Source organism: Podarcis vaucheri (assembly GCF_965113315.1).
Source record: "Podarcis vaucheri genome assembly, chromosome: 5".
Taxonomy (NCBI): domain Eukaryota; kingdom Metazoa; phylum Chordata; class Lepidosauria; order Squamata; family Lacertidae; genus Podarcis; species Podarcis vaucheri.
The window spans coordinates 100,683,463-100,708,305 of record NC_138763.1 but is presented as its reverse complement, the minus strand read 5'-3'; the positions used below and the strand labels follow the sequence as shown (position 1 = coordinate 100,708,305).

Here is a 24,843-nt window from a genome sequence, read left to right as displayed (position 1 = left end):
ATTTTCCAGTTTTGACAGCTCCTTTGACAGCTGTCAAAATCTTCATCTCTCTTCGCCAGGCTATCCGAATCGCCCCGGTTTCCAGGGGGGGGGGTTGCTTTTTTCTCCTCACCCTCGACTCCTCTCCTCCAGCACAGTTCTTATAATTCACATCGTGGAGTTGGTAATTTTTGTCATCAATAAGCTTCTGAATCGATCTTGGTTTCTCAGTCCTTGTTTTAGCATGTTTACAATCAGGGAGGGGACTGACTTCCTTTTTTGGATCCCCTCCCGCTCGTGCCAAATCCGGAAAAAATTTTCTTTTTTCCTCCTTTTATACCCGGTTGCCCAATTACTCACGGGTTGTTGATCAATTGTCCGAATTTTCTTTGGAAGAAGCCAGCGCTCTCCGCCGGATGGCATGCGGCTGCGCCCGGCAGGGGAAGCGGAGGACTCAAAGCACCACGCTGCTCCCCGGCGCCCGATCCGTAGCCTTTAAAAAGGCTCTTTCACGAGCCGGGAGAGCGATAACGGTGCCAGCCGAGTCACCATGTCCACGGGATCCGTTCCCGTGGTTTCTAAGGGTCCCCGCGTCGCCGGCGCGGTAGGACCCAACCCCTGCCGAGCAGACTCCCTCCGGAGCTCGGAGGGAGTCCGCCATTCGGCGATGGCGCTAACCCGGAAGTCCTCCTCGGAAATGGTTTTTGATGGGGTGGGAATCAATATATAAAGCATGTTCTCACTAAAGGAGAGCACGTGTTGCGGATGGGTCAGACAAAGCACCCTGTAGTATTTAGGCGGATTGGTTTAAGGGGCCTAATTTTGGCTGGAGTTGGTGTTGCTGGGGCAAATTTGATGTTGCAATTTTAGGGGTGGGATCAGAGGTTATTTAAGTGAGGTCCACAGCAGGCTACTTTCTCTTTCGCTGTGGACATCGGATCTCCCGCCCGCCCTCCCTTGTTGGGCTTGCGCCTTGACCTTGCTATGCCTGTCATGGGGTCGTCCGCATTGGTGCGGGGGCCTAGTAGGAATTTACCAATTGGCTGATTAGTGTGTGCCTCTTGGGTTTTGCCTACTGCTTAGCAATTCGTCACAACTTGTAAGGTTGGCGGTTAGGCATTGGTTTAAATTGGTTGGTGGAGGGGTATGGATTGGCTGTGCCTGCCCCTCCAATGAGATTGCTGCATGGGAATTCCATTAAAGGAATTCAGGGACTTACCATCCTTTCGTCCAAACCCCTGGAATCGGGTTTGGGCCGTGTAAGTCCCTAGGAGCATGCGGGGAGAAGCTGAGGGTCTGTGTCGCAGCTCTGCCTATCCCCGAACTTGTTCCTCTACACTGGCTTCCGCTGGAATCCGGGAGCCAGTGCTGTCCCCAAGGCGGGGGGGGGGGGACAGCTAGTCGTAACCAATGCCTAAGCAACCACTCACAATTTGTATGCAAATAAAGTTGTGGCCAAAATTATGCCAAAAACCTTAAACAAAAATTACGTGTGATGTGTGAGTTATTGGGGTTAAGGGTGTTTTGGGGACCTCAGCACGCAAACACATAAACAGATAAATAATTTAGCCTCCATACAATTGTCCAATAAGTCAATTCATTCCGCAAGTGGCAGTATGATCCAGGGCATTCCCAATGAACAGCCAAAATCCAAACCATTATCCATTTCCGACTGAGTTTTAAACAGTTTATGTTTGAAAAGCAGGATGAAGTTCAAGAACGTGGAAACTTGCAACTTCTCACCAGCAGATGATGGAGCCAACTAAAGGGTATTACCATAGATAAATCCATCTTTCACCCGAAGAAAGTAACTTGGCCAACATCCTTTTTGCACATATGCGCAGACAGCACATGAGTGGATTTATAGCCTTTGCACAATGCATTCCCTCTCCTTGATTGCAAGTGTTTAATTGCTGAATATTTTCCACGCAGATAATGTAAGCCTATGTTTGCACAGTACATAAAGCCAAAAACTAATTGATTGTAAATGGTGGCCTTTAGCCCTCCATGTGTGATTTTCCTAGGTATTATATACTGTTGGAGAATTCCTCGTGATGACTACATCCTTAACTTGGTATTGGGTGCTTGCCAAGATGACAACCTTTTGGCAAACTGGCAATCCCTATCGCTCAGTGATTACTCCAGAGCATTTGAGCTGGAATGATATTATACTAGCACACATTTTGTTGGCCTTTGTGTGTGACTTTTTTTGTTCAAACAGAGTTATTCAATAACTGTCATGACCATGAGTCAGCGTCTGAAGCATTTTGTAAATTTCAACACGAGCAATTTTTCTTTATCCATCACATTTATTTCACCTTTGAAATACACAAAGCATGCAAGGAATTTATGCTGGAGGGGGGAAGCTGAAACGACAGCAGGAAGTAGCTTTGAAACATGTCTTCTGTTAGACCAGGCATAGGCAACCTCGGCCCTCCAGATGTTTTGGGACTACAACTCCCATGATCCCTAGCTAACAGGACCAGTGGTCAGGGGTGAGGGGAATTGCAGTCCCAAAACATCTGGAGGCCCAAGGTTGCCTATGCCTATGTTAGACCATACACTGGAGATCAGTACTAGAAATGAGTGACCTAAAATTATCCCACTTATTTTTTTTAAGGTGTACACTACTGACAGAGGTGTGGTGGCTATCAAGCGTATTGCATAGTCATCTGTTTATTCAGTGCCATAAATCACTGGCTCTTGGGGAATAGCTCCATTCCCCTGGGGCCTGGAGTAGCTAAGAATTGCAGAGAATTTGGTGGACAAGGCCTTTTGTGGTTGGGACAGCTGTGCCCTGCTCCCAAGGGGACTTTTCCCCTTGGGAGAATGGGGTTCTTGGATAAGGATAATCCCCACAAGTTAGGGGATGAGCAGTTATCCTCTTGGGTCAAAGACAGATCTCTAGAGGTGGGAGCATTTTGGTAGTGGGCAATTCGGAAGTTAGGGACGTAGTTGGGTGTGTGATGGACAGGCAGACCCCATGGCCACCTACCGTATTTTTCACTCTATAGGACACACTTTTTCCCCTTCAAAAATGAAGGGGAAATGTGTGTGCGTCCTATGGAGCGAAGACGCCATAGCCCCGCGACCCTCTCCCGGCTGGAGAGGTGACGCGTGGCTATGGCAGGAGCCTCTCCGCTGCGCCTTTCCGCTGCTCCCTGACCTGCTCTTTGGGGCTGATGGTGGGCTTCCCCCCGCCAGCCCCAAAGAGCAGGTCGAAAGGAACCTGAAGCCTGGAGAGTGATAGGGGTCAGTGCACACCGACCCCTCTCGCTCTCCAGGCTTCCAAGGTAGCCGCCTGAACGCACCTTAAACAGCACCTTGTTTTAGAGCGGGAAAACAAGAGGGGGAAAGTTCTCCCCCTCTCTGCAGCGCCTCCTGCCGCTTCACTGAAGGGCACTAGGCAGAGAGGGGGAGGTTTTTTTTTTCTTGTTCTCCCCCCTCTAAAACAAAGTGTGTCCTATTGTCTGGTGCGTCCTATGGTGCGAAAAATACGGTACCTGCCTGGCACAAAGATTGTGGATGTATCTAGAAAGTATGATGAATAGTGTTGGGGAGGAGTGAGTGGCCATGGTGCATGTTGGCACCAATGACATGAGAAAATGTAGTCAGGCATGCTATGATTTAAGAGAGAACGTAATGAAGATGCAATATAGATGGTACCTGACCCCAGTCAGATTGGCCAAAATGTATAAAAACTGTAGTGATGTTTGCTGGAGATGCAATAATGGGGCAGGCACCTTCTTACACATATGGTGGGAGTGCAAAGAGATAGTAGGATTTTGGGTTAATATTGATAGCAAACTGAAAAATATGTTTAGATTTTCATTTGAAAAAATGCCGGAATCCTGTCTTTTGGGAATCATGACAGAAGAAATTTTTAAAAACGGTCAGACCAATATTTATGTATGTGACCATGGTGGCAAGGGTACTATTCGCCAAAAAATAGAAAAGTAGCAGTGTCCCCACAAAAATAGACTGGTTATCTAAAATGAGGGAATACTTTCATATTGCTGAAATAACGGAGAGAATTAGAGGAAACATGGTACAAAAAGTTAATAAGGAATGGACTATCTTTAAGCAATAGCTTAAAATCTATGTGGAGAAAGTAGAACTCCTGACAGATATTGATTGAATCCAGAAAAAGAATAGAATGAAATTAGAGTAGAGTAGAGATGGAGGAACAGATTAAAGAAATAACGAAATGTGTTTAAGCTAATAGGAAAAATAAACTAGTGCAATGAGAATGGTTGGAAGTCAAGTCACTATGTGGGTGTTCGTGTGAGGTAGGTTTATAGGAGTGTATAGTATAGTTTTGTGTACGTACGTTTTATGTTAGGAGGGGAAGGTATTGTATTGTATTGTATTGTGTCTCAATAAATAGATCTCAATAAATAAATAATAATGATTTAAAAAAGTAATTGTAGTCAGGTTCCATGTCCTGCTCTTGAATATATTAGATAGTACAGTGCAAAAAGAAAATGTGGGGTAATTAATAAAATAATTGACTGCATCCCTAGATCCAAAGGGAGGGGCTAAACACACTCCCCAGCAAGAGAGCCCCCAGCAGAGTTTGAAATAACTGAATAATGCAGCACAGTGAAGCATGGGATTAGTATGCTGTTAGAGCTTTTCAATATCCTGTTCTAGTCTGTTTTCAGCACTTCCCCTCTCTACCTCTCTTGCAAAGAACAGACCACGCCATTAGTAAGTTTACATGCTTTACTTACAAACTCCAAAGATCAGATTCATATGTTATTCCATGCAGCATCAAAAGCACAGGCAGAAATATTGGGATACAAAAGTCCTATCTTGTAGTAAGCAAGCTCAGGCACATCTTATCTCAATGAGCTCACATGGTGAGAGAGCACAAAAAAGGAGGAAACTTAATTTCCTTCCCGGGGAGGGGCGTGACCTAGCTGAGTCTAGGAATCCAGTTCTATGATCTTAACCCCTTCGTGCATCAACTAACCCTAAGTTTGGTAGTTACCGTATATTTGACTGCAATTTCCCACAAAAACCTACTGGGGATACAGTTTTCCCCAGTGTGTTATCTGGGACTCAGCTACACAGCTGCAAATAAAGCGTTTTAAATGTGTTGTAAAGTGCAATATACAAATGTGACACTAGATGGAGACAGTGAGCTATGCAAAAACTTTTTTTAAAAAAGCATTTTCACAGCCTTTTTTTATATGTGTGTATATTCCACCCTAGTTTGGAGAAAATGATAAAATGTGCTATCTATATCCCATTTTAGATATATGTACTTAATATAACAAGGGACGCAGGTGGCGCTGTGGTCTAAACCACTGAGCCTCATGGGCTTGCCGATCGGAAGGTTGGCGGTTCGAATCCCCGTGATGAGGTGAGCTCCCGTTGCTTGGTTCCTGCTCCTGCCAACCTAGGAGTTCAAAAGCATGTCAAAGTGCAAGTAGATAAATAGGTACCACTCCAGTGGGAAGGTAAACTGCATTTCCGTGCACTGCTCTGGTTCGCCAAGAGCAGCTTAATCATGCTGGCCACATGACCCGGAAGCTGTATGCCGGCTCCCTCGGCCAATAAAGCGAGATGAGCGCCTCAACCCCAGATTCGGTCACGACTGGACCTAATGGTCAGGAGTCCCTTTACCTTTACCTTTACTTAATATAACATATAAATGTAACCAAGTTGAGCATAAAAAATAAGCAGCTATGCAAACGAGACATATACAATAGTACAAAATCCTGCCTAGCGTCTTTGTAGCCTCACAAGAAGCCCTAATCTTATTTGAAAGGAATGCTTGGCGTATTGTAGGTAGCTGAATGAGTGGTGAAGTGAATGGAATCTCTTCCAACCCAGCTTAAATGAGCTCCTTGGATGATAGAGAGGGGAAAATATGGGGATTCATAGTAGAACTTTTTTGTACATGTGTTTTTTTTAAACACACACACGGACCCGGACACACAAACAAGCAACTCACAAATGCGAATCTACTTAATTTATTTTAAATGTGTTTCTTGAACCAAGTGACCTTTGGGGACCCGAAGAAATCGCCATAAAGTAAAGAGCCCAGAGAGAGTGACCACCTTACATTCTTTGCCAATTAAGTTATTTTCAAGTTATGGCCTCATAAAAATCCAAGTGCATTTTACATCCACCCAAGTTTTTATTGCTTCATCCTTGGAGATTCCTAAACCATTCGTTCTTGCTGAAATTTCTAAGATATCATTCAATTGTTTAATGAGAGAGCGAACACATCTGTGATGAACGTGTTTCCTTTCTGTTGTTGAAAAATATTTGTTAATCAGACTCATCCATCAGGTTGAAGCCAAGCTGGCTAAATAAAACCTCGGTTCATAGCCACTCTTGGAGAGCACAGCACAGCAATCTGACCGACTCCAATACAATCCCTTTTCATGGGACTGAAGATAAAAAGAGATTTATTGAGACTGTGCACCATTACAGTAATTAAAGTATTTCTGTTAGTTCTGCTGACTTTAGTCTTTAGAGGGGGAAAGTAGACAGGATTATTTACATTATTATTCCTCACTATATCAGATTGTAATTGTGGGTTACATCCAAAAGTATTTCTACTCAGAGTAGACACACTGGAATTAATGACCATTATTTACTTGGGTCCATTAATTTCAGTAGGTCTACTCTGTGTGTAATTTAGTTGGAGACAACCCATTGCTTCCAACCTTCTGCCTTTAATAATAAGAAAAACTCCTCCAAGATAGCTAACAAATCATGGCAGAAACATTACAATGAATAAGCTGGGCCCCACTTCCCAAAATTGACTATTTTCCTGGAAAATAGTCACAGAAATGCCATTCAACTTTTCTGCTGAAGACTGGGACTGAACATTTTAGGAGGACTCCAACTCAGCCCTAATTTTTTAATCTTAGTACTTCTTTCTTTCTGTAATTGGGAATGAAAGAGAAAATATAGAAAATGGCATTTCCTTCTAATAACAAGTGATAGTTTTTGTTCATGAAACTGCAAGTTGTTTGACACACAAAAAAGCAGCTGTGGTGAATTTTCCCCAAACTGAAAAGCAGCTATTTGGATGGGTTTAATCAAGATTTCAGTTAAGAGGCAGATGACCAATCAACTACATGTTCGTTAATTGGAACACAACCCCTAGTTGGAATCTGACAGCATTAAGGTAGAATTATTTGTTGTTTAGTCATTTAGTCGTGTGACCCCATGGACCAGAGCACGCCAGGCACTCCTGTCTTCCACTGCCTCCCACAGTTTGCTCAAACTCATGCTGGTAGCTTCGAGAACACTGTCCCACCATCTCGTCCTCTGTCATCCCCTTCTCCTTGTGCCCTCCATCTTTCCCAGCATCAGGGTCTTTTCCAGGGAGTCTTCTCTTCTCATGAGGTGGCCAAAGTATTGGAGCCTCAGCTTCAGGATCTGTCCTTCCAGTGAGCACTCAGGGCTGATTTCCTTCAGAATGGAGAGGTTGGATCTTCTTGCAGTTCATGGGACTCTCAAGAGTCTCCTCCAGCACCAGAATTCAAAAGCATCAATTCTTCAGCAATCAGCCTTCTTTATTATGTAGAATTATTATTAAATATAGAATTATTGCATGCAAACATTTCATGTATATATACTGTAAACTGCTCTGTGATTATCCTATGCTATAGGTCTCAGGTCTGTTGAGGAGCCTGTCCAACACATTGCTCATTCATAATATGATCTTTTTTCTTTCTTTTGCACGTTGGATAACTTGGGATAGAAATTTAAAAAGAGACAATAAGGAATGCAACACCTCTGCCCCACCCTAACAACTGCTAATGGTCTGCTTGCTTCCACTGTGGTTCATGTGTGCATTTGTAAATAAAACATTTTTTAAGATACTGTAAGACTCCAGTTGTCTCTCATCCAAAGGAAACTAAAACTTGCAATGCTGCTTCTCAACAGCATAATAATATAGACTATTTTCCTCTACACATCTCCCCCCTTTCTCATATTTTTTGCATAGTGTTTCACAAAAACTTATTATTTATTTGGCTGTCTTGCACTGAAGCCTCCAGGCAAGGAGCTATGCAGGAAGTGAAGCAATAGTTATGAATCTAAAGAATCTGTTCAAATGGAATAAATATTCCTCCTGCAAACAGACATTGAATATTCGATGTGTCATTTCATAGGATACAGACTTGGTCTTAATAGCTGAAAAACACATTACTTTCTAAATGCCTTTGCATCCTCTTGCAATCCAGGATACGTATGCTATCAGTGGACATAATCAGATGGAAATAATAGCTTGCCTTACAGTAAATCTTCCCTATTCTTGTCTGGAGGATTTCTGATGGTACTTCTTATAGAGATTGCTTTCCTATTGAGATAAACGTATATGGACACCTCTTGAGTGTTTGCGGCACCTGCTTATCACCCTGAAATTATATACCATGGTAATCAGATAAAGCTGCTTCTTTAGATGTGCTGTAGATGCTTTGAATTGATGCAGATGAAAGTGGTCAGGCTTTAAAAAAAGATAATTCACAAAATAGGTGGATTCCCCATCTGTAACATTTGTCATTTCCCAAGCTGAGCTAAAAGTCACAGGCAAGAGATGGCAGTAGAGCTTCTGAAGTCTCCAAGAAGCTGGAAGGATGCCCATCCAATTTTCAAGCGGTGGTAGAAAGGTGAAAGATGTCAAATGAAACCAAAACCTCAGATCTAACATCTCTGAGGTTTCACGTCAAATGGCATGTAACTTTTGTTATTTTTGTTACATCTCTATCAATCTCTACCTCCAACACAAAGCAATGCTTCCTTCCTTAAGCTTGCACAAACATTTGTGGCTTAAAATGCAGTCAGGTCATTCTTTTTCTTAGTTTGGATTGAAGCTGGCTTGGGGCGGAAATGTATCAAAACACGGCAGGATAAATACAGGATAGATACAGATAGTGGCCGACATCTTACATACACTGCTATCTAAATCAGCAGTAGGAGCCACGGATGCAGAGCAAATGGGAACAAGTGAACTTAGTGGCAACTTTATCTACTAAGAGACAGCAATGGAGAGGCAAAAGACTGCACAAATGAAGCCACGAGAAACTGTGCACTCAAAGTAAATGCAAGAAGTGAATGCCAAAAAAAGAGAAAAATTGTGTACAGTCCCTTTCAATTACCCCAGTTATGTGTTACATTCAAGGTAAGATCACAGCACATGAGGAAATATAATAATAATAATAATAATAATAATAATAATAATAATAATAATAGAAATAATAATATTTTTATTTATACCCCGCCCTTCCCCGTTCAAAAACCGGGTTCAGGGCGGCTAACAACAAATTTAAAACACTTTAAAACACTCAATTATAAAAGCAGCATAAAATACGGTATAAAAACATGAATAACAATAACATTTAAAAATCAAAAATCAAAAAACCAGTTAGATAATTCCCAGGGCTAGCTGGCTGAATTGGTCCTACTTGGGCCAGCAAGGAGGCCAGGGGAGAATTAGCTGTGGGATCTCAGAGCGGGTGATCTTCATAAAAAGGAAGGGGGAGGGAAGAGAAGGGAAATAAAAGATCAGGCTGAATTCCAATTAAAGGCCAGGCAGAATAGCTCTGTCTTACAGGCCTGGTGGAAGGAGGTTAAATCCTGAAGGGCCCTAGTCTCATGGGGCAGAGCATTCCACCAGGTCGGAGCCATCACTGAAAAGGCCCTGGCCCTGGTGGAGGATAGTTTGACTTCCTTAGGGCCCGGGACCTCTAAACTATGGTTAACCTTAAGGTCCTCTGCGGGGCAGACCAGGAGAGGCGGCCCTGTAGACATGAGGACCCTAAGCCACAAAGGGCTTTAAAGGTCAATTAACCAGCATAAGGCCTCACTGAAGTGGACATTTTGGAACAAGCTTGCTCAAATGGTGCTCCCAGAGTATTGTGCTCCTTGTATTCCATTTGGAAAGCCAGCCTCCTTCCCGCTCCACGAAAGAAAGAGAGAGAGAGAGAGAGAGAGAGAGAGAGAGAGAGAGAGAGACAACCCCACATTATAAAAAATGTCTTGCTATTACTGTAGCATATATAGTTTACTGTACCTCTCTGTAATTTTCACTGACTCGGTCTAAGCTGAGAGAATATACCAGGTTCTTTCCTCCCACAAAGAGCCGGTCTTGATACTCATCCAGAAGCATTACATGAAGGCCAAGGTATCCAGATGGACTATGGAAGACTGATGTTCTGTTCAAATCCCAGAGCTCTGAAACACAAAGTGTACATTATAAGTGCTGAAAAGCCTTACACTCATATTCCCTTGGGAAATTAGGAAAATGGATCCGGGACAGTTAGATCTTCCCAAGCTTTTAACTTTATGGAATACCTGGGGTTTCGTTTTTGAATTCCCTGAACCTTAAAGGAAGGCTGAGTGGAGAGCTTTCCAATTCAATAGTGCTTCTCAATACATCACTCGTACACTCACACAATAAGGAGAGTCTTCCTTTTTTAAGAAATATATCTTTAGAAAAAATCAGAAAGGTTAGATTAAATCAATTGAAAGTCCTCTTTCATCCTTCTACTTGCCAGAGCTATACAGCTGTATTGTCCTGACATAAATCGTCTAATGCCTAACAAGCTTATACTGGGATAGCTAGATTTTGCACACAATTATATGCTGACACTTACTACAGGACTAAGAGTATAGATTTGTAGATTGTATATCCTAAATTAAATTCTTCTCAAAAAACCCCAACACCCTACAACCACCAAAGATGCCATAATAAAGGTATTACAAGATACTACAAGACATGCCTATGTCTCCAAGAGGTGTAACCATTGCTGTGATATCTTTGGTGACTATTATTCCAAAATATGCATTCTAGTCTTATGGTTATGTCTTGAACCTGTCAACCCCATGTTGGCAAGGATGAAAAAGCAAGGCCATTTCTTTTGCAGCCTTGGAAAATGATCAAAACAATTTCTACTTCAGAACCATTGCCATAAAGAGCTGCAAGTTCTTGTGAACTTTAGACATGTAGACTGCTTCTGCTGTTTGATATTGTTTCGATTGATGTATTTTATGCATTCTACTTTCATTTTATATTTATTTTGCGTTAGCCTTTGGGCCAAAAGGTATATAAATATATGTGGTGAATAAAAATACACTACCACACCATCAAGTCTGATGTCTGATGGAGCAAAGGTTGGAGCTTAGAAGCACACAATTTCAAAGATAGAAAGAAAGATCTCAAGTGATGGGTGATGGTGTAGATAATGCCATTATATAGTTTGGTCACTAAGAGGTACTAAACTGTAGCTATACCTGGGTTCTGTCACAGATGTCCTATTACCGTTCTTAGTTAAGAGAAACCCTTTCCTGTTTCCTAACTTGTGTGTTCTTGAAGCCTTCCGAGTCAATGACACTTGGCCCAGCTCAACCTAACATGAGATTGTTTTCCAGTCTACTCTTACCTCTCTAGTAAGCTTACACTTGTGCACTAGGGACTGGAGAACATTAGCTGAAGGCGAAAAAAGCTTACAGGAGAAAGGAGATGCTTCATCAGCCTGATCTTTAAGGTATGAATGTTTTGGAAATACTCAAGAGTTGTTTAAGGATTTTAGTTTCCTTCTGAATATCTTTGGGGAAAGAACTAAGATCTCAGGTGAGAAACCTTCTAGAAGGAAGGGGGAAAGCTAGTTTCCACAGGACCCATTTTGAGGCTTACCCCCTGTTCAAAAATTCAAACCAGTTGGCTTTTGTACTTTGGCTAAAAGAAAAATACTAGATAAAATAAAAAGGGGAATTACTGGATTCCTGGGTTCAGGTTTGTGGCAAGTTCTGTTGGGTGAGAGAGCCCCAGCAGAGACTTTTCAGTCCTGTTCTCATGCGACCAGACACAATAGGCTGTGCATAAATATTCAGCATCCCTTATTACATTTTTTTACGGAATCTTAGTACATTTTGATGTTCATTTTTCAATAGCACCAATTCATCACAAGCAAAAAGGATGCCATGGCCAATGCTTTGCACTGAAAGTAAAGCAGGTTCTCAACTGAAACACATGAGGGGAAAACAATATTTTCCTCCCAGTTTGATTCGATGTGTATTCAAGCAGATACAGGTTACTCTTAGTCTCAAGTAAGTGTGAAAACTGACAACATATTTCATTTTAATAATGAGCACTCACACTTTACATTGCGGGTGCCCTTTGCGGGATCGCTCATGGTGCTACAGTTCCCAGGGAGCTTACTGGCAAACAGGGGCTGGCTTGCCTCTCAGTGCTATTATTTGGAGGTTCATACCCAGCCTCAGTAATCAAGTTTCTTGCTGGGAGGTGGGGCCAGCCCCATTTATAAATAGGGGGTGGAGCCGACGATAGCCAGGCAGTCGGCTCTGGAGATTCACCCTCCCTACCTTCCCTTTGTTTAATGTTTTATTGTTTGCAGGTTAACTTTTTCTTCCTGTTTAGCTGGCGCTTTTGCGGTTTTTGACTGGTTGCTGTTGAAGGGCTGGGAAGAAATTTTCCTGCATTGGCAGGTTTTCATGTAGCAATTCATCACAACTTTGGCGGTTATGGCCTTGGGTGGAATCCTTTAGTTTTTTCTTCCCAATATGGGGGGCGGGGCGTGAAGTGGTGACTCACCCCCCTGTGGCGGCGATTCCAGGGCCCCCCCCTCTTAAAGGGGTTATATATATGTGGGTGTCACTGGCCATACACTGAAAGGTCATCAGTGAACTACCCTGCATGCGGGGATATGGGCTGGGCTGCCTGCTACACTTACGTCTCGCAGAGCAGCCCCATATCCCATTTACCCTGATGAGCCCCAGTTCCCCCTGGCTGGGGGGCTGGGAGGGATACATGCCCAAGGCCTAAGCCATGGTCTTCCTACATTCGGAAGTTTAATAAAGTTGTCTGTTGGGTCTCTGGACCGTAGTAAAGATTGATGATGGTGATGAATAAAGTTGTGGCCCAATTTTAATTCCATATAACGTTGTCAGAGTCTTTATTCCTTCCTTATGATCCCTGGGGGCTGGGGCTGTCGCTGCCTGGTCATGCAGTGGGAAGCTTTATAGAAAGGTGACTGAAGTTAGCACCAAAATGGAAAAAAAAATTCCCTTAGAATAGTGAATCATATGACCCCCCGATAGTTTTTCAGTGGAAGGCACCTCAGTCATTATCTATTGTACATCTAGTTGATATTCCGGTCAGAGCTGTGAAGACATTTCTGACAGACAGACAGGTGAAAGATTTTACAGAGTATATCGTTTGCACAAGCAGACCTACTTCACACATTCTCTAACCTCTTGTGAAATCTTCCTCAATCTCATGTAATTATATGGAGCATCCTTCAAGGAAGATGCCTACCAGATGTGGGGCACTGGTGAGCGGCATTTTGAACTCATCAATATGCAAGGGATCCCTTTCATGATTTCTTTATGGAGCAACGATCCACGTTACCATATGTCCCAAGCAATAATATCCCAGACTGTATAATGTAATAATCTACAAAGTTCATGTAATGTGAGCAGACCATCTAACGGGCATCTCGTGTCTTCAACTATCAATTTAGTAAAGGGCTGTCAAATGGATTTCCTGCCATTCTTAAACCTGGGAATATTTGTCAGGATGTTGGCAGGCTACCAAGACATTTAATTTGTCTACGTTTCTTGGTACCTGCTGGAGAAGAGAATGCAAAAAACGCCTTTTTAAAAAATGATAGACGTAGTCAGGTGTGGGGGGAAGGCAGAAAAACTTCTTGTTTGGAGGGGGAGCAAAATTAGATGACAATCTAACCCCCTGGCCAGTGGTGGCAAGGCCTGGTGGAGAACTGCTGTCTACGCAGCCCTGCTGCTTGCGCCCCCCAGGGGGGTGGAGCGGGGTGTGTGTGGAAGGGACAGTACAATGTCTCTTTGCAGATTGTGCCACCTACGGGTGCTGTGGTGGTGGTGGTGGAAGACACAGTATAATGTCTCTTTGTAGATTTTACCAGAAAGTGGAAATGGACCAGATACCTCAAGCAATATCGTCCGCGGGCATGCAGAATTGTTCAAAGTTGTGCTTTATTTTAAAGCATTCCCATGCCATAAACTGGAGGTGCAAAAGCGAATTGTAATTCATAAAGACAAGTCAACATCTGAAATTAAATAGAGTGATTATTGTTCTTAGAGCAGGTTAAGTGTTTCATGAAGTTCAGAAATTTATCCTCACACTTTAAAAAAGAAAAGGAAAGATTGGGCATTTTTATTTTTTTTACTGGAGCCATCCTGAAGACAAGCAAGACAGAGTGGTTTACATTTCCCCTTCTCAGTTGGATCTGGTTGCTATTACTGCACAGAATCCAAAAGGCTGTAAAAACACGAGACACATCTACACTGTAAAATTGGTTACAGCCTGTCTAGATTTTTAAGCGGCTCTGTATGACTGAAATTATTTTCCTAATTTTTCCTCTGTCATCTCCTATAAGAACTTGGTTTATGCTCCTTTGTGAACACATATCAAATTCAGCTAGTGTCATTGAAACTGATCTGTTTTTAGATCTTAACAGTGGAAATATAAAACATAACAAACCTGCCAAGATCTATGGCAGGAGTCTTTTTATAATCCTACTGAAACCAAAGTTCATGATCACAAAGAATTATGGTGTTTGCTTCCCCTCCCAGGTTTCCACTGGGAGATTGGAGTTTCCATGAAAGGGGTTGGGGCAGAAACTCTACATATGAACATTAGGCAACTTGTATAGCTTCAGATTTTACAATTTAGCCTTAGGAACAGGTTCCTCTCCAAACAAATAAATGAGCACCCTTTCAAATAAACTAATTCAATAACAAACTGGTAATTATAATCTAATAAAATCCCTAATCTAATATTGAAACAAACAAGTTCTCTAGTATCCTTTTTCAATCGTCCTTCAGATTTTTTTGGAAGAGAACAGCATTAAAATGTTAACCATTTTATTGGTAGTCTCTTCTCAAAAAACAAACTTAAAAGAGACATTTAAAAAAAAAATGGGAGTGAGGGTGGGCATAATGTTTGGGAGGATTCTTTTGCATTTCAGAATATCATCTATCTATCATCTATCTATCATCTATCTATCTATCTATCTATCTATCTATCTATCTATCTATCATCTATCATCTATCTATCTATCATCTATCTATCTATCATCTATCATCTATCTATCTATCATCTATCTATCTATCATCTATCTATCATCTATCATCTATCTATATATCAGAGGCTTACAACTCAATCTCCACACAGATGAAAGGTTGAAGATTTTGAGACTAGATAATAGAGATTCCCATTGTTCAAATCAAAATTCCTATTGACATCAATATATGACAGACAATCTCACTGTCAGCAACGTACTTGATGTCAACTGTATAGCTGGGTCAGATTTGTGGGGCTGAGACTATGTCACACTAATAATTCAGAGAAGCAAATTTCCAAGAATTGTCTAAACTGGATCATGTGATGTTCCCTTACGCCAAGTCAGACAGTTGACCCACTCAGATCCAGTATTATTTCCTCCAGCTGGGAGCCTTGGGTCTTGGGCTGAGGAACCTCCCAGCCCTGCTATCTAAGATCCTTTAAATTAAGGTGGAAAGTGAGCCTGAGACCTTTCTCATTGCAAAGTCACATGATGTGCCATGATCCCTCTCCACCGAGGGATCACAACAATATGGAGAAGGGGATATGATATACCTATAAAACCAGCCAGCAACACTATCATACTAATCTTGGAAATGAGTAAGAGAACACTTCTTTGTACACTATCTGAATATCATGGTCAATTTAAGCAGGATGCCTTCCTTGGTGGCTGCTCCACAGTGACCTGCCTTCGTAGAATAGGGCAGTATCTCTACAGAGAAGTTCAATGCCAAGAGCTTTTAGCCCCATCACAGTTCTGGGTCATATGTATCAGCTAATCACATGAACTGACTCCAATTAAAACTCTGAAGTAATGTCAGAGAAATGAATTCATACAAGCAAGCCACCATTTGTCTAGTCATGAACATTCAGACAGCAGCATATTCTGATTTCCTGACATTTCCCCACGTGGTGTTTTACACAACATAAAGGTCTCTTCTGAAAATCTAGTGGAATCTACTGGAAACTTATTGATCATTTCCATGTTAATTGCTTCCAGAAAAAAAAAAATATATGCAACCCTGTTCATCAGGAGCTTTAATTTAAAATCCAACACCTGGTCCAGAGCTGTGGTAGAACAGACACCATACAGCAATGTTTGCTTGTATTGTCATGGTTTACTGTTTTAGTTGTATGTTAAAAACAGTCATAATGAAGAAACCTTTTTTTGGGGAAACATTTTATATTTTTCTCTGATCAGCTACTTATTCTCCAAAAGCTTTCATCAGAGTCAATGCCTCTCATTAGTCCCTGAGTTCTTGGTGATTTATTAATACACACTGAATAAACTATTTTGTTTTATTTTTATTTTGCTTTAAACAAATACAAATAAATATAAACAACCAAAAATACAAAAGAAAAATCCTTGATACTGATAATAATGGAAAAGGCTAAAAAACTACAAAAAATATCAAAGTACATGGCATAGAACATAAGCCATTATGGGAAAGAAAAAAGAAAGAGGAAATAAGGAGGAGAAGGAATAAAAAAAAAGGGGGGGAATGAGCCAAAACACAAGAAGGCTCGTCTATTGTACGCTTCTATCAAGGTCACAACAGATCATTATTCTTATCAGTTCTCTCTATCTGCATTCCATAGAATCCCTCATCTTGGTATCAGGGAACATCAGGCAAATGAGTAAACTATTTTGAACATCATCAAAACCTCCTTGAGTCTTGAATGGGAAAATTTGGGAGAGGGGGGAATTTGGGGAAATGAGTGAATGCTTCAGCAACCTTTAGACCAGGCATAGGCAAACTCGGCCCTCCAGATGCTTTGGGACTACAATTCCCATAATCCCTGACCACTGGTCCTGTTAGCTAGGAATGATGGGAGTTGTAGTCCCAAAACATCTGGAGGGCCGAGTTTGCCTATGTCTGCTTTAGACCAAAAAACTTGAAGGTCATCAAAGATGGTACTTCGGGGGAACCTAGGTACTGCTTTGCAAACTAGCACACCTATCTCATTGCCCCCTGCTCAACATGTAGATTGTGAAATGAATAGGCATTCAATACTTCAATGTGAGTCTCCAATACTTTTCCTGTCAAAAGGTCACGGAAACATTTAAGCAGTCCGGAATGTGGATCAATACAATGCTCTTTCTATCTGGCAGCAGCGTGGTTACGAATATTTTATAATGCACATCAAATCAGAATCATTTTAATAGTTGAAATCGTGGATCATTATGTTTTAGAAAGCACACGTGGTTCAAATAAAGCAACGTATTTCTTCTGATCAGCCACAGACAGACAGGTCCTTAGGGACGCTGGTTTATTAAGGTGTACCGGTCACTACATGCTTATTAACAGTTGAGACAGAGTGGAATTCTCCCTACAGTGTTTTGACAGAAAAGGTATCTGCTGCCTTCATTTAAAATGAAGATGCCGAATTTTAAGAGGTGGGGGCAGGGAGGATTGGTCTTCGGAATGATGTTTAAATTGAATTTCCTTTGAAATAATGGATAGGAGCAATCTATCCCTGGAGAGTTACACTGGGCGTTCAATCCACAGGCTAGCATGGCATGTGACTGGCAGCTCATGTAAAGCTATCTTGATCCCAAAACATCTAAAGGAATAACAACACAAAAGCAGCATTGTACTGACAAGGAAAGGGAGGGGGCAGAGAAAGTAATGGAACAGCAACAAAAAAGGACATTTTCCCTCCCATAGAAACCCATAGATTTCAAGTTGCGCCGTTAAAACTGGGGATGGGGAAAAAAATTGTGGCATATCCGTTGAAGAATGCAAAGTGACAAATTGAGTCCAGAATCAGAAAATATAAACAGTTAATAAATGATGTGTAAAAAGAAAGTTCTCATCACTACTAGGATCAATCCTTTCCACGTGGAGCAGCAGGGTCTTGGACTGATACAGTTTTCAAAAACAGTACAGGGCCAGCGTCTTTCAGTTGGCGTTAACAACTGGAAAGGCGCCACTCGTTCCAATATGCAGGGATTTACTGATTTGCACGGGATAAGGCCACATGTTTCCTATCTCATGCAGCCTGCGAAACGTGACAGTTGATACAAATTGCTGTATTGTTATGTACTGTCCCAATAAGCGCCTTCTTTGCACGTTCAGACCTTCAGCAGAGTATCAGCAGGAATTCTAGATGCACACAAGCACACCATCATTAGCAAAATAATTCAGTTAAATCAGATTGTGAATTTTCACAAGTCTGATTTATTAGCACTTTATTTGCACACACACACCCCCCAAGACTCCTACTTCATTGGGATGCACTTCCAAAGGAATCTGGGCTCCAGAGTGACTGCTGTGCCCATAGAGGAAAACTGATGAATAGTACCAATCAGCTTCAGCTTACTGAGAATCTTAGCTTTTTGTTCCGTTCTGTCCCCCCCCTTTTAAAGCAAGTTTCTGTGGCAGCTGAAATCTCAAAAGCTAAAGAAGAGGCTGAACCAGTTTTCCAGTGGTTTGCGATGATTCTTTGGCATCCTTACCCTTCTCATGTTCAGCACAATGAGAGTAGGGAAAGCATACAAGTTTTTATAATTTATACAGGCTGTACAATTTGGCTTCTCTTGACAGAAAATCTGGATTGACCAAGTACATACAGCCCATTAAGTGGGTATATAATGTTTCATAATATGTTCAGTACATCTGAGATTTTACCACCAGCAAAATTACCATAATCCACATTGCGGATGCTGAGAATGGCTTACCTAAGATTCCCCTGTGAGTTCATAGCAGAGGCAAGATTTGACCTTGATCCATATATTCTCTGCGCTGAACCACCCCCATTTATTTGATTTATGAAAAGTAAGATACAGGCACTCACACACATGTATCATCAGACTGAAAGCTTTTACATAGTGGCGCTGTGGGTAAAAGCCTCAGCGCCTAGGGCTTGCCGATCGAAAGGTCGGCGGTTCGAATCCCCGCGGCGGGGTGCGCTCCCGCTGCTCGGTCCCAGCGCCTGCCAACCTAGCAGTTCGAAAGCACCCCCGGGTGCAAGTAGATAAATAGGTACCGCTTACCAGCGGGAAGGTAAACGGCGTTCCGTGTGCTGCGCTGGCTCGCCAGAGCAGCGATGTCACGCTGGCCACGTGACCCGGAAGTGTCTGCGGACAGCGCTGGCCCCCGGCCTATAGATGTGAGATGGGCGCACAAACCCCAGAGTCTGTCAAGACTGGCCCGCTCGGGCAGGGGTACCTTTACCTTTACCTTTACCTTTGAAGCTGAAGGCACTGTCTTTGGACATGGAAGCTCTAAATATATGCTGGCTATGAACACCCCTTCCTGGGGAAGGTTCTTGAGAGTGTGGCTGCCAACCAGATCCAGGCAGTTTGGCTGAGGCTGTTTTGGGGGATCCATTTCATTCAGGGGTTTGGCTCAGTTTGGGCACCTCTGAAACCACCTTGGCCGACCTGTGCTTGTCAGGAGAGAGAAGGGGGAGTGTGACCCTGTTGATCCTCCTTGATCTCTTGGCAGCTTTCAGTATCATCAACCAGGATATCCTTTTGCAGAAGTTGGGGAGCAAGCACCACTTTGAGTCAGGCTCAAACTGAAGGGCATTGGCCCCAACTCAAAACAAAATCACCTTCATTCATTTCAAGCTCCGCACATCTTGAATACCTGCCTCATCCCCCATGTGTGTGTTTGTGTAGGTTTTCAAAGACTCCAGCATTTAAAGTCTGGAAGTCACTGCTTTTCTGTTAGATTTAGATTTCTTCCTTCTCAACTTTAATAACAGAATTGTTAAGCATGACTCATTATTTTTTTAAACCACTTGCATAGCTGAATAGTCTCGCCTATAAGATCACATTATAATTTAACTTAAGTAAGGACTGGAAGAAACATACTTTGAAATTATGGCTCTGAAGGAATGTCTGCAGCAGTGTGTGGGGCCTTCCGCAATAAGTACACTCCCGCCGAAAACAAAATTTAGTGATATATTGTAGTATTGTTAAGGATTGAGGTTAAACAATCTAAAACAATGAGTACAGGAGCAGGCCCAGTTGGAGACGGCTTTCTTTAGTGTGCAGTTTGAAGCCATCTACCATGAAGCCATGGGCAGATCCACTTGAATGGTCCCCACAAAATTTCCTACAGCAAATTAAGGAGTAGCTGCTTCATTGTGTCCAGTTCTGGGCACCACAGTTCAAGAAGGACACTGACAAACTGGAACGTGTCCAGAGGAGGGCAACCAAAATGGTCAAAGGCCTGGAAACGATGCCTTATGACAAACGGCTAAGGGAGCTGGGCATGTTTAGCCTGGAGAAGAGGAGGTTAAGGGGTGATATGATAGCCATGTTCAAATATATAAAAGGATGTCACATAGAGGAGGGAGAAAGGTTGTTTTCTGCTGCTCCAGAGAAGCGGACATGGAGCAATGGATCCAAACTACAAGAAAGAAGATTCCACCTAAACATTAGGAAGAACTTCCTGACAGCAAGAGCTGTTTGACAGTGGAATTTGCTGCCAAGGAGTGTGGTGGAGTCTCCTACTTTGGAGGTCTTTAAGCAGAGGCTTGACAACCATATGTCAGGAGTGCTCTGATGGTGTTTCCTGCTTGGCAGGAGGTTGGACTCGATGGCCCTTGTGGTCTCTTCCAACTCTATGATTCTATGATTCTATGATTCATATGCAACTTGTGACCCCTCCAGCCATTCACTGTGGTCTGCCGAGTGTTAAGATAGCTCCTTGCTTTTGCACCAAGCAGCCCCTACCACCTTCTCCAGAGGCAATGTGTCCTCAGTGTCAGAAAGCTTGCCCTGCCCTGGAGAGCTGCTGCTAGTCAGATTACCATATATTGTGCTGGAAGATAAACTATAGACTGACTTAGTACAAGGCAGCTTCCTGTGCCTTTCTGGACCACAGGTTGAGGAGGCTGCTATGGGCGATGGTCCTGTAGGAAAGCTTGAGTCCCTGGCAGTCTGCCCAGAGGACGACCATCTTCTAGAATGGACCTTGTCTACAGCAGTAGAATGGTCTCCCCAGGGGGGCTTGCCTTGCGCCTTCACTACAAATCTTTAGGCGCCAGGTGAAAACTTCCCCCTTTGGCCTTTAGCTAACTATGGCCTTTTAGAAGTGTGGTGGGGGGGGGATGTTTTTAATGTATTTCTCTTTGCTCTTGGTTTTAATGTATCTCTGTGGGGTTTATTGTCTGGTTAATTAGTTGGTTGGTTGGATGTAAGTTTCTTTGGGTTGTCCTGGGCAAGATAAAGCCAATAGCAAATTTAATTAACAACAACAACAACATTGTTGGTCTACATGGAGCCCAAATTCTATAGTCACAGTTCAACAGATTTCACAAGGGAGACCCGATAGACACACAACCCAATGGGACTATTTGCTCTTATATTTACATACTGTCCTCTTGCGACACATCAGGTGGTGTACAGCAACATGCAAAACAATTAAAAGCAGTACAGAACAATCATTAAATTACTTGACTACTCCAGAAAATTTTATACGGTTGCATAGGCCTGTCAGCATATGTAATAGGTGTGTTTGTGAGGATAAATTCCATGCACTTGCCTTAATGTGGATAAAAGTATGATAAATGAAATGATTCATTCACTGGGCAATACAGCTGTTGTCTCTGTAGTCGCCATAAGCAATTGCAATGCATCACAGATGCTAACCTTTCAGAAACTAGGGTGGAATCTATATTAAAAAATGCTGTGAAAATGCTTTTTAAAAAACAAAAAAAACAAAACAAAAACATTTTGAAAAATACATTGAATTTTGCATAGCTCACTGTCTCCATCTAGTGTCACATTTGTATATTGCACTTTACAACACATTTAAAACGTTTTATTTGCAGGTATGTAGCAAAGTCCTAGGTATGGAAAAAACTTGGTAGAACATATGTGCCCAGACTTTGTGTACTTGGAGCCAACAATCTCTAATTATAGACTCAGCATTGCCCAAGCTCAGGGCTGCTTAAGAAAACAAGCACGGAATGTTTTAGCTTCCATCACTGGGTTTTAGCTGGAAGTTGTTTGAGGCTGGCTTCCTTTGCGTTTCCTATCAGAGCTTAGATCTATTAAGTACTTCATGCATCCGTTCATCTACTTCACACATAGCAACGTGCACAAAGCAGGGAGCTCTGCCACTTCTGCTTTTTTGTGGACAGAAGCTTTGCAATAGAAGCACATTGATTAATGTAGAGCAAATTTAGTTAGCAGGGACAAGTGAATGTTTGTAGTACCCTTGACAGCTAAACCTCCTGGACTGAGGCTCTTACTGTCTTCCTTCCTGCTGGGCATGCCAAACACATTGCTTTCCTTTTCTTTGGACCAGTGGCGTAGCGTGGGGGGTGCAGGGGGGTGGCCGCACCGGGTGCAACATCTGGGGGTTCAGGTTAGGGGGCGCAAATCCACGGGTTAGGGGGCGCAAATTACTTGCCTTGCCCCGGGTGCTGACAACCCACGCTACGCCACTGCTTTGGACCACTCCAGCAAGGCTGCGGTGTCTGTATCTTGTCGTCAGGGCAGCCCTTGACCTCCAGACACACTGCCCATGCTTGCAACCTGGGAAGGTCACTTCAGCAGTAGCGGAGCATCATGCTCCAGCACTGGGGGGCAGAGAGCAGGCGGGGCAGGGCTGGCGTGCATCCCAGGGGTGTGACATGCTGCCCACAGGGGCGTGGCCCACGACCTGTGGGGCGTGGCGCCCAGCGCAGGGAGGGCCACAATGGTACCCCACTGGGATCGCACTGCCAGGGGCAGCGCGCCCCCCACACTCCTCTTCCTCCGCCAGTGCACTTAAGTCCTTCGTATTGCAGTGGTTTGATTTCACTGGGGGAGGCACTCTCCATTGTATCTCAAGACAGATGGGTGCCAGCCACAACAATGAGGGCCAGCCACAGGGTTGAATGATTTATGAAATTTCATAGAATCATAGAATCATAGAGTTGAAAGAGACCACCAGGGCCATCGAGTCCAACCCCCTGCCAAGCAGGAAACACCATCAGAGCACTCCTGACATATGGTTGTCAAGCCTCTGCTTAAAGACCTCCAAAGTAGGAGACTCCACCACACTCCTTGGCAGCAAATTCCACTGTCGAACAGCTCTTACTGTCAGGAAGTTCTTCCTAATGTTTAGGTGGAATCTTCTTTCTTGTAGTTTGGATCCATTGCTCCGTGTCCGCTTCTCTGGAGCAGCAGAAAACAACCTTTCTCCCTCCTCTATGTGACATCCTTTTATATATTTGAACATGCCTATCATATCACCCCTTAACCTCCTCTTCTCCAGGCTAAACATGCCCAGCTCCCTTAGCCGTTCCTCATAAGGCATCGTTTCCAGGCCTTTGACCATTTTGGTTGCCCTCCTCTGGACACGTTCCAGTTTGTCAGTGTCCTTCTTGAACTGTGGTGCCCAGAACTGAACACTGTACTCCAGGTGAGGTCTGACCAGAGCAGAATACAGTGGCACTATTACTTCCTTTGATCTAGATGCTGTACTCCTATTGATGCATCCCAGAATTGCATTGGCTTTTTTAGCTGCCGCGTCACACTGTTGGCTCATGTCAAGTTTGTGGTCAACCAAGACTCCTAGATCCTTTCCACATGTACTGCTCTCAAGCCAGGTGTCCCCCATCTTGTATTTGTGCCTCTCATTTTTTTTGCCCAAGTGCAATACTTTACATTTCTCCCTGTTATTGTCAATAACAGGGACAATAACAATATTGTTCCCCCCCCCTCAACATTTTATCTTTACAGCAAGTCTGTGTGGTAGGTTAGGCTCATGACTGAGTGGGGATTTGAAGCTGGATCTCTCCAGCCCTCATCCAACGCAAGGTCAGCATAGGAAGAAAACACTGCAATCCTCTGCCATCTGATTCAGTAGTTTTCAAAGTTGCATGGAATGTAGCTATCACTAGAGGCAGATGTCAGGAAGCCTGACTGGTTCAGTCACTCTGGGTCCGGAGCCTCAGGGACAGGGGCAGAGCAAGGTGGGGGCAGTGGGGGCGCCGCCCCAGGTGTCATCTCTGAGGAGGGTAACATTCGGCCCGCTGCCCGCCCGCGACTCCTGCCTACCCAGAGCTGACGGCTGCCTTCCCCCATTCCCCCTTTGTTCTGACAGCCCTGCGCTCGCTGGCTGCTGGAGGCAGGCAGGCAGGCAGGCCGAGGACAGGAAGGAGGCATGCAAACAAACAAACAAGCAGAGGGTGGAGGGAAGGAGGGACGCTCCCTTAACTCAGGACCCAAACTATGTAACCCCAAAAAAGCTCAACAAGTCCTGGCAATGACAATGGGTAGATCACAACCAGTTTTTTTATACTGTGAGTAGATCATAGTCTCTTGGGAATCCAACTAGATTTCAGTGTGGGAGGGGGTGACAAGAAATTTCCCACCTTGCTACGCTCAGGGATACCACATCTATGATGTTGAATGGAAGATGAGAGGCTCTCTGTGTGCCAAATGTTGATGTCACACAGGGTGCCACTGAAATTTGAGAGGCAAAGGTCCGCCATTGTTACTGCATTTTTAAAACAATGTAAGAGCCCCAAGCATAACCAAACACTAGATCCCAAATTTGCACTGGCATGGTGCAGCACTCCACTGTCACGGTCTAGTTCACGGGCGAGCGAAGTCCCGGCTGGGGACGTCGGGACTGGGGGCAAGATGGCGGGGTAGGAGCAGGAACGGGAGTCCAGAAGCCAGGAGTCAGTAAGCCAAGAGCCCAAGGGTCAGAGAGCCAGGAGTCCAGAAGCCAAGGGTCTGAGGATCAAGAAGCAAGGGGTCAAACGCAGGAAGGCATGGAACGTGCTGCTGTGACAAAGAGCCGAAGGGAAAATGCTGA

At 43.4% G+C, this 24,843-nt stretch overlaps 1 protein-coding gene across 2 annotated transcripts in view; it reads right to left on the bottom strand.

The window, feature by feature from the left end:
- The window catches only part of SEMA3E (semaphorin 3E), a 166,807-nt gene that overhangs the window by 63,159 nt on the left and 78,805 nt on the right, over positions 1-24,843 (bottom strand). For both annotated transcript variants that reach the window (XM_082223092.1, XM_082223093.1), the window contains exon 2: positions 10,022-10,182. In XM_082223092.1, coding sequence (XP_082079218.1) covers positions 10,022-10,182 — 161 coding nt within the window. The remainder of the gene's footprint in view (positions 1-10,021; positions 10,183-24,843) is intronic.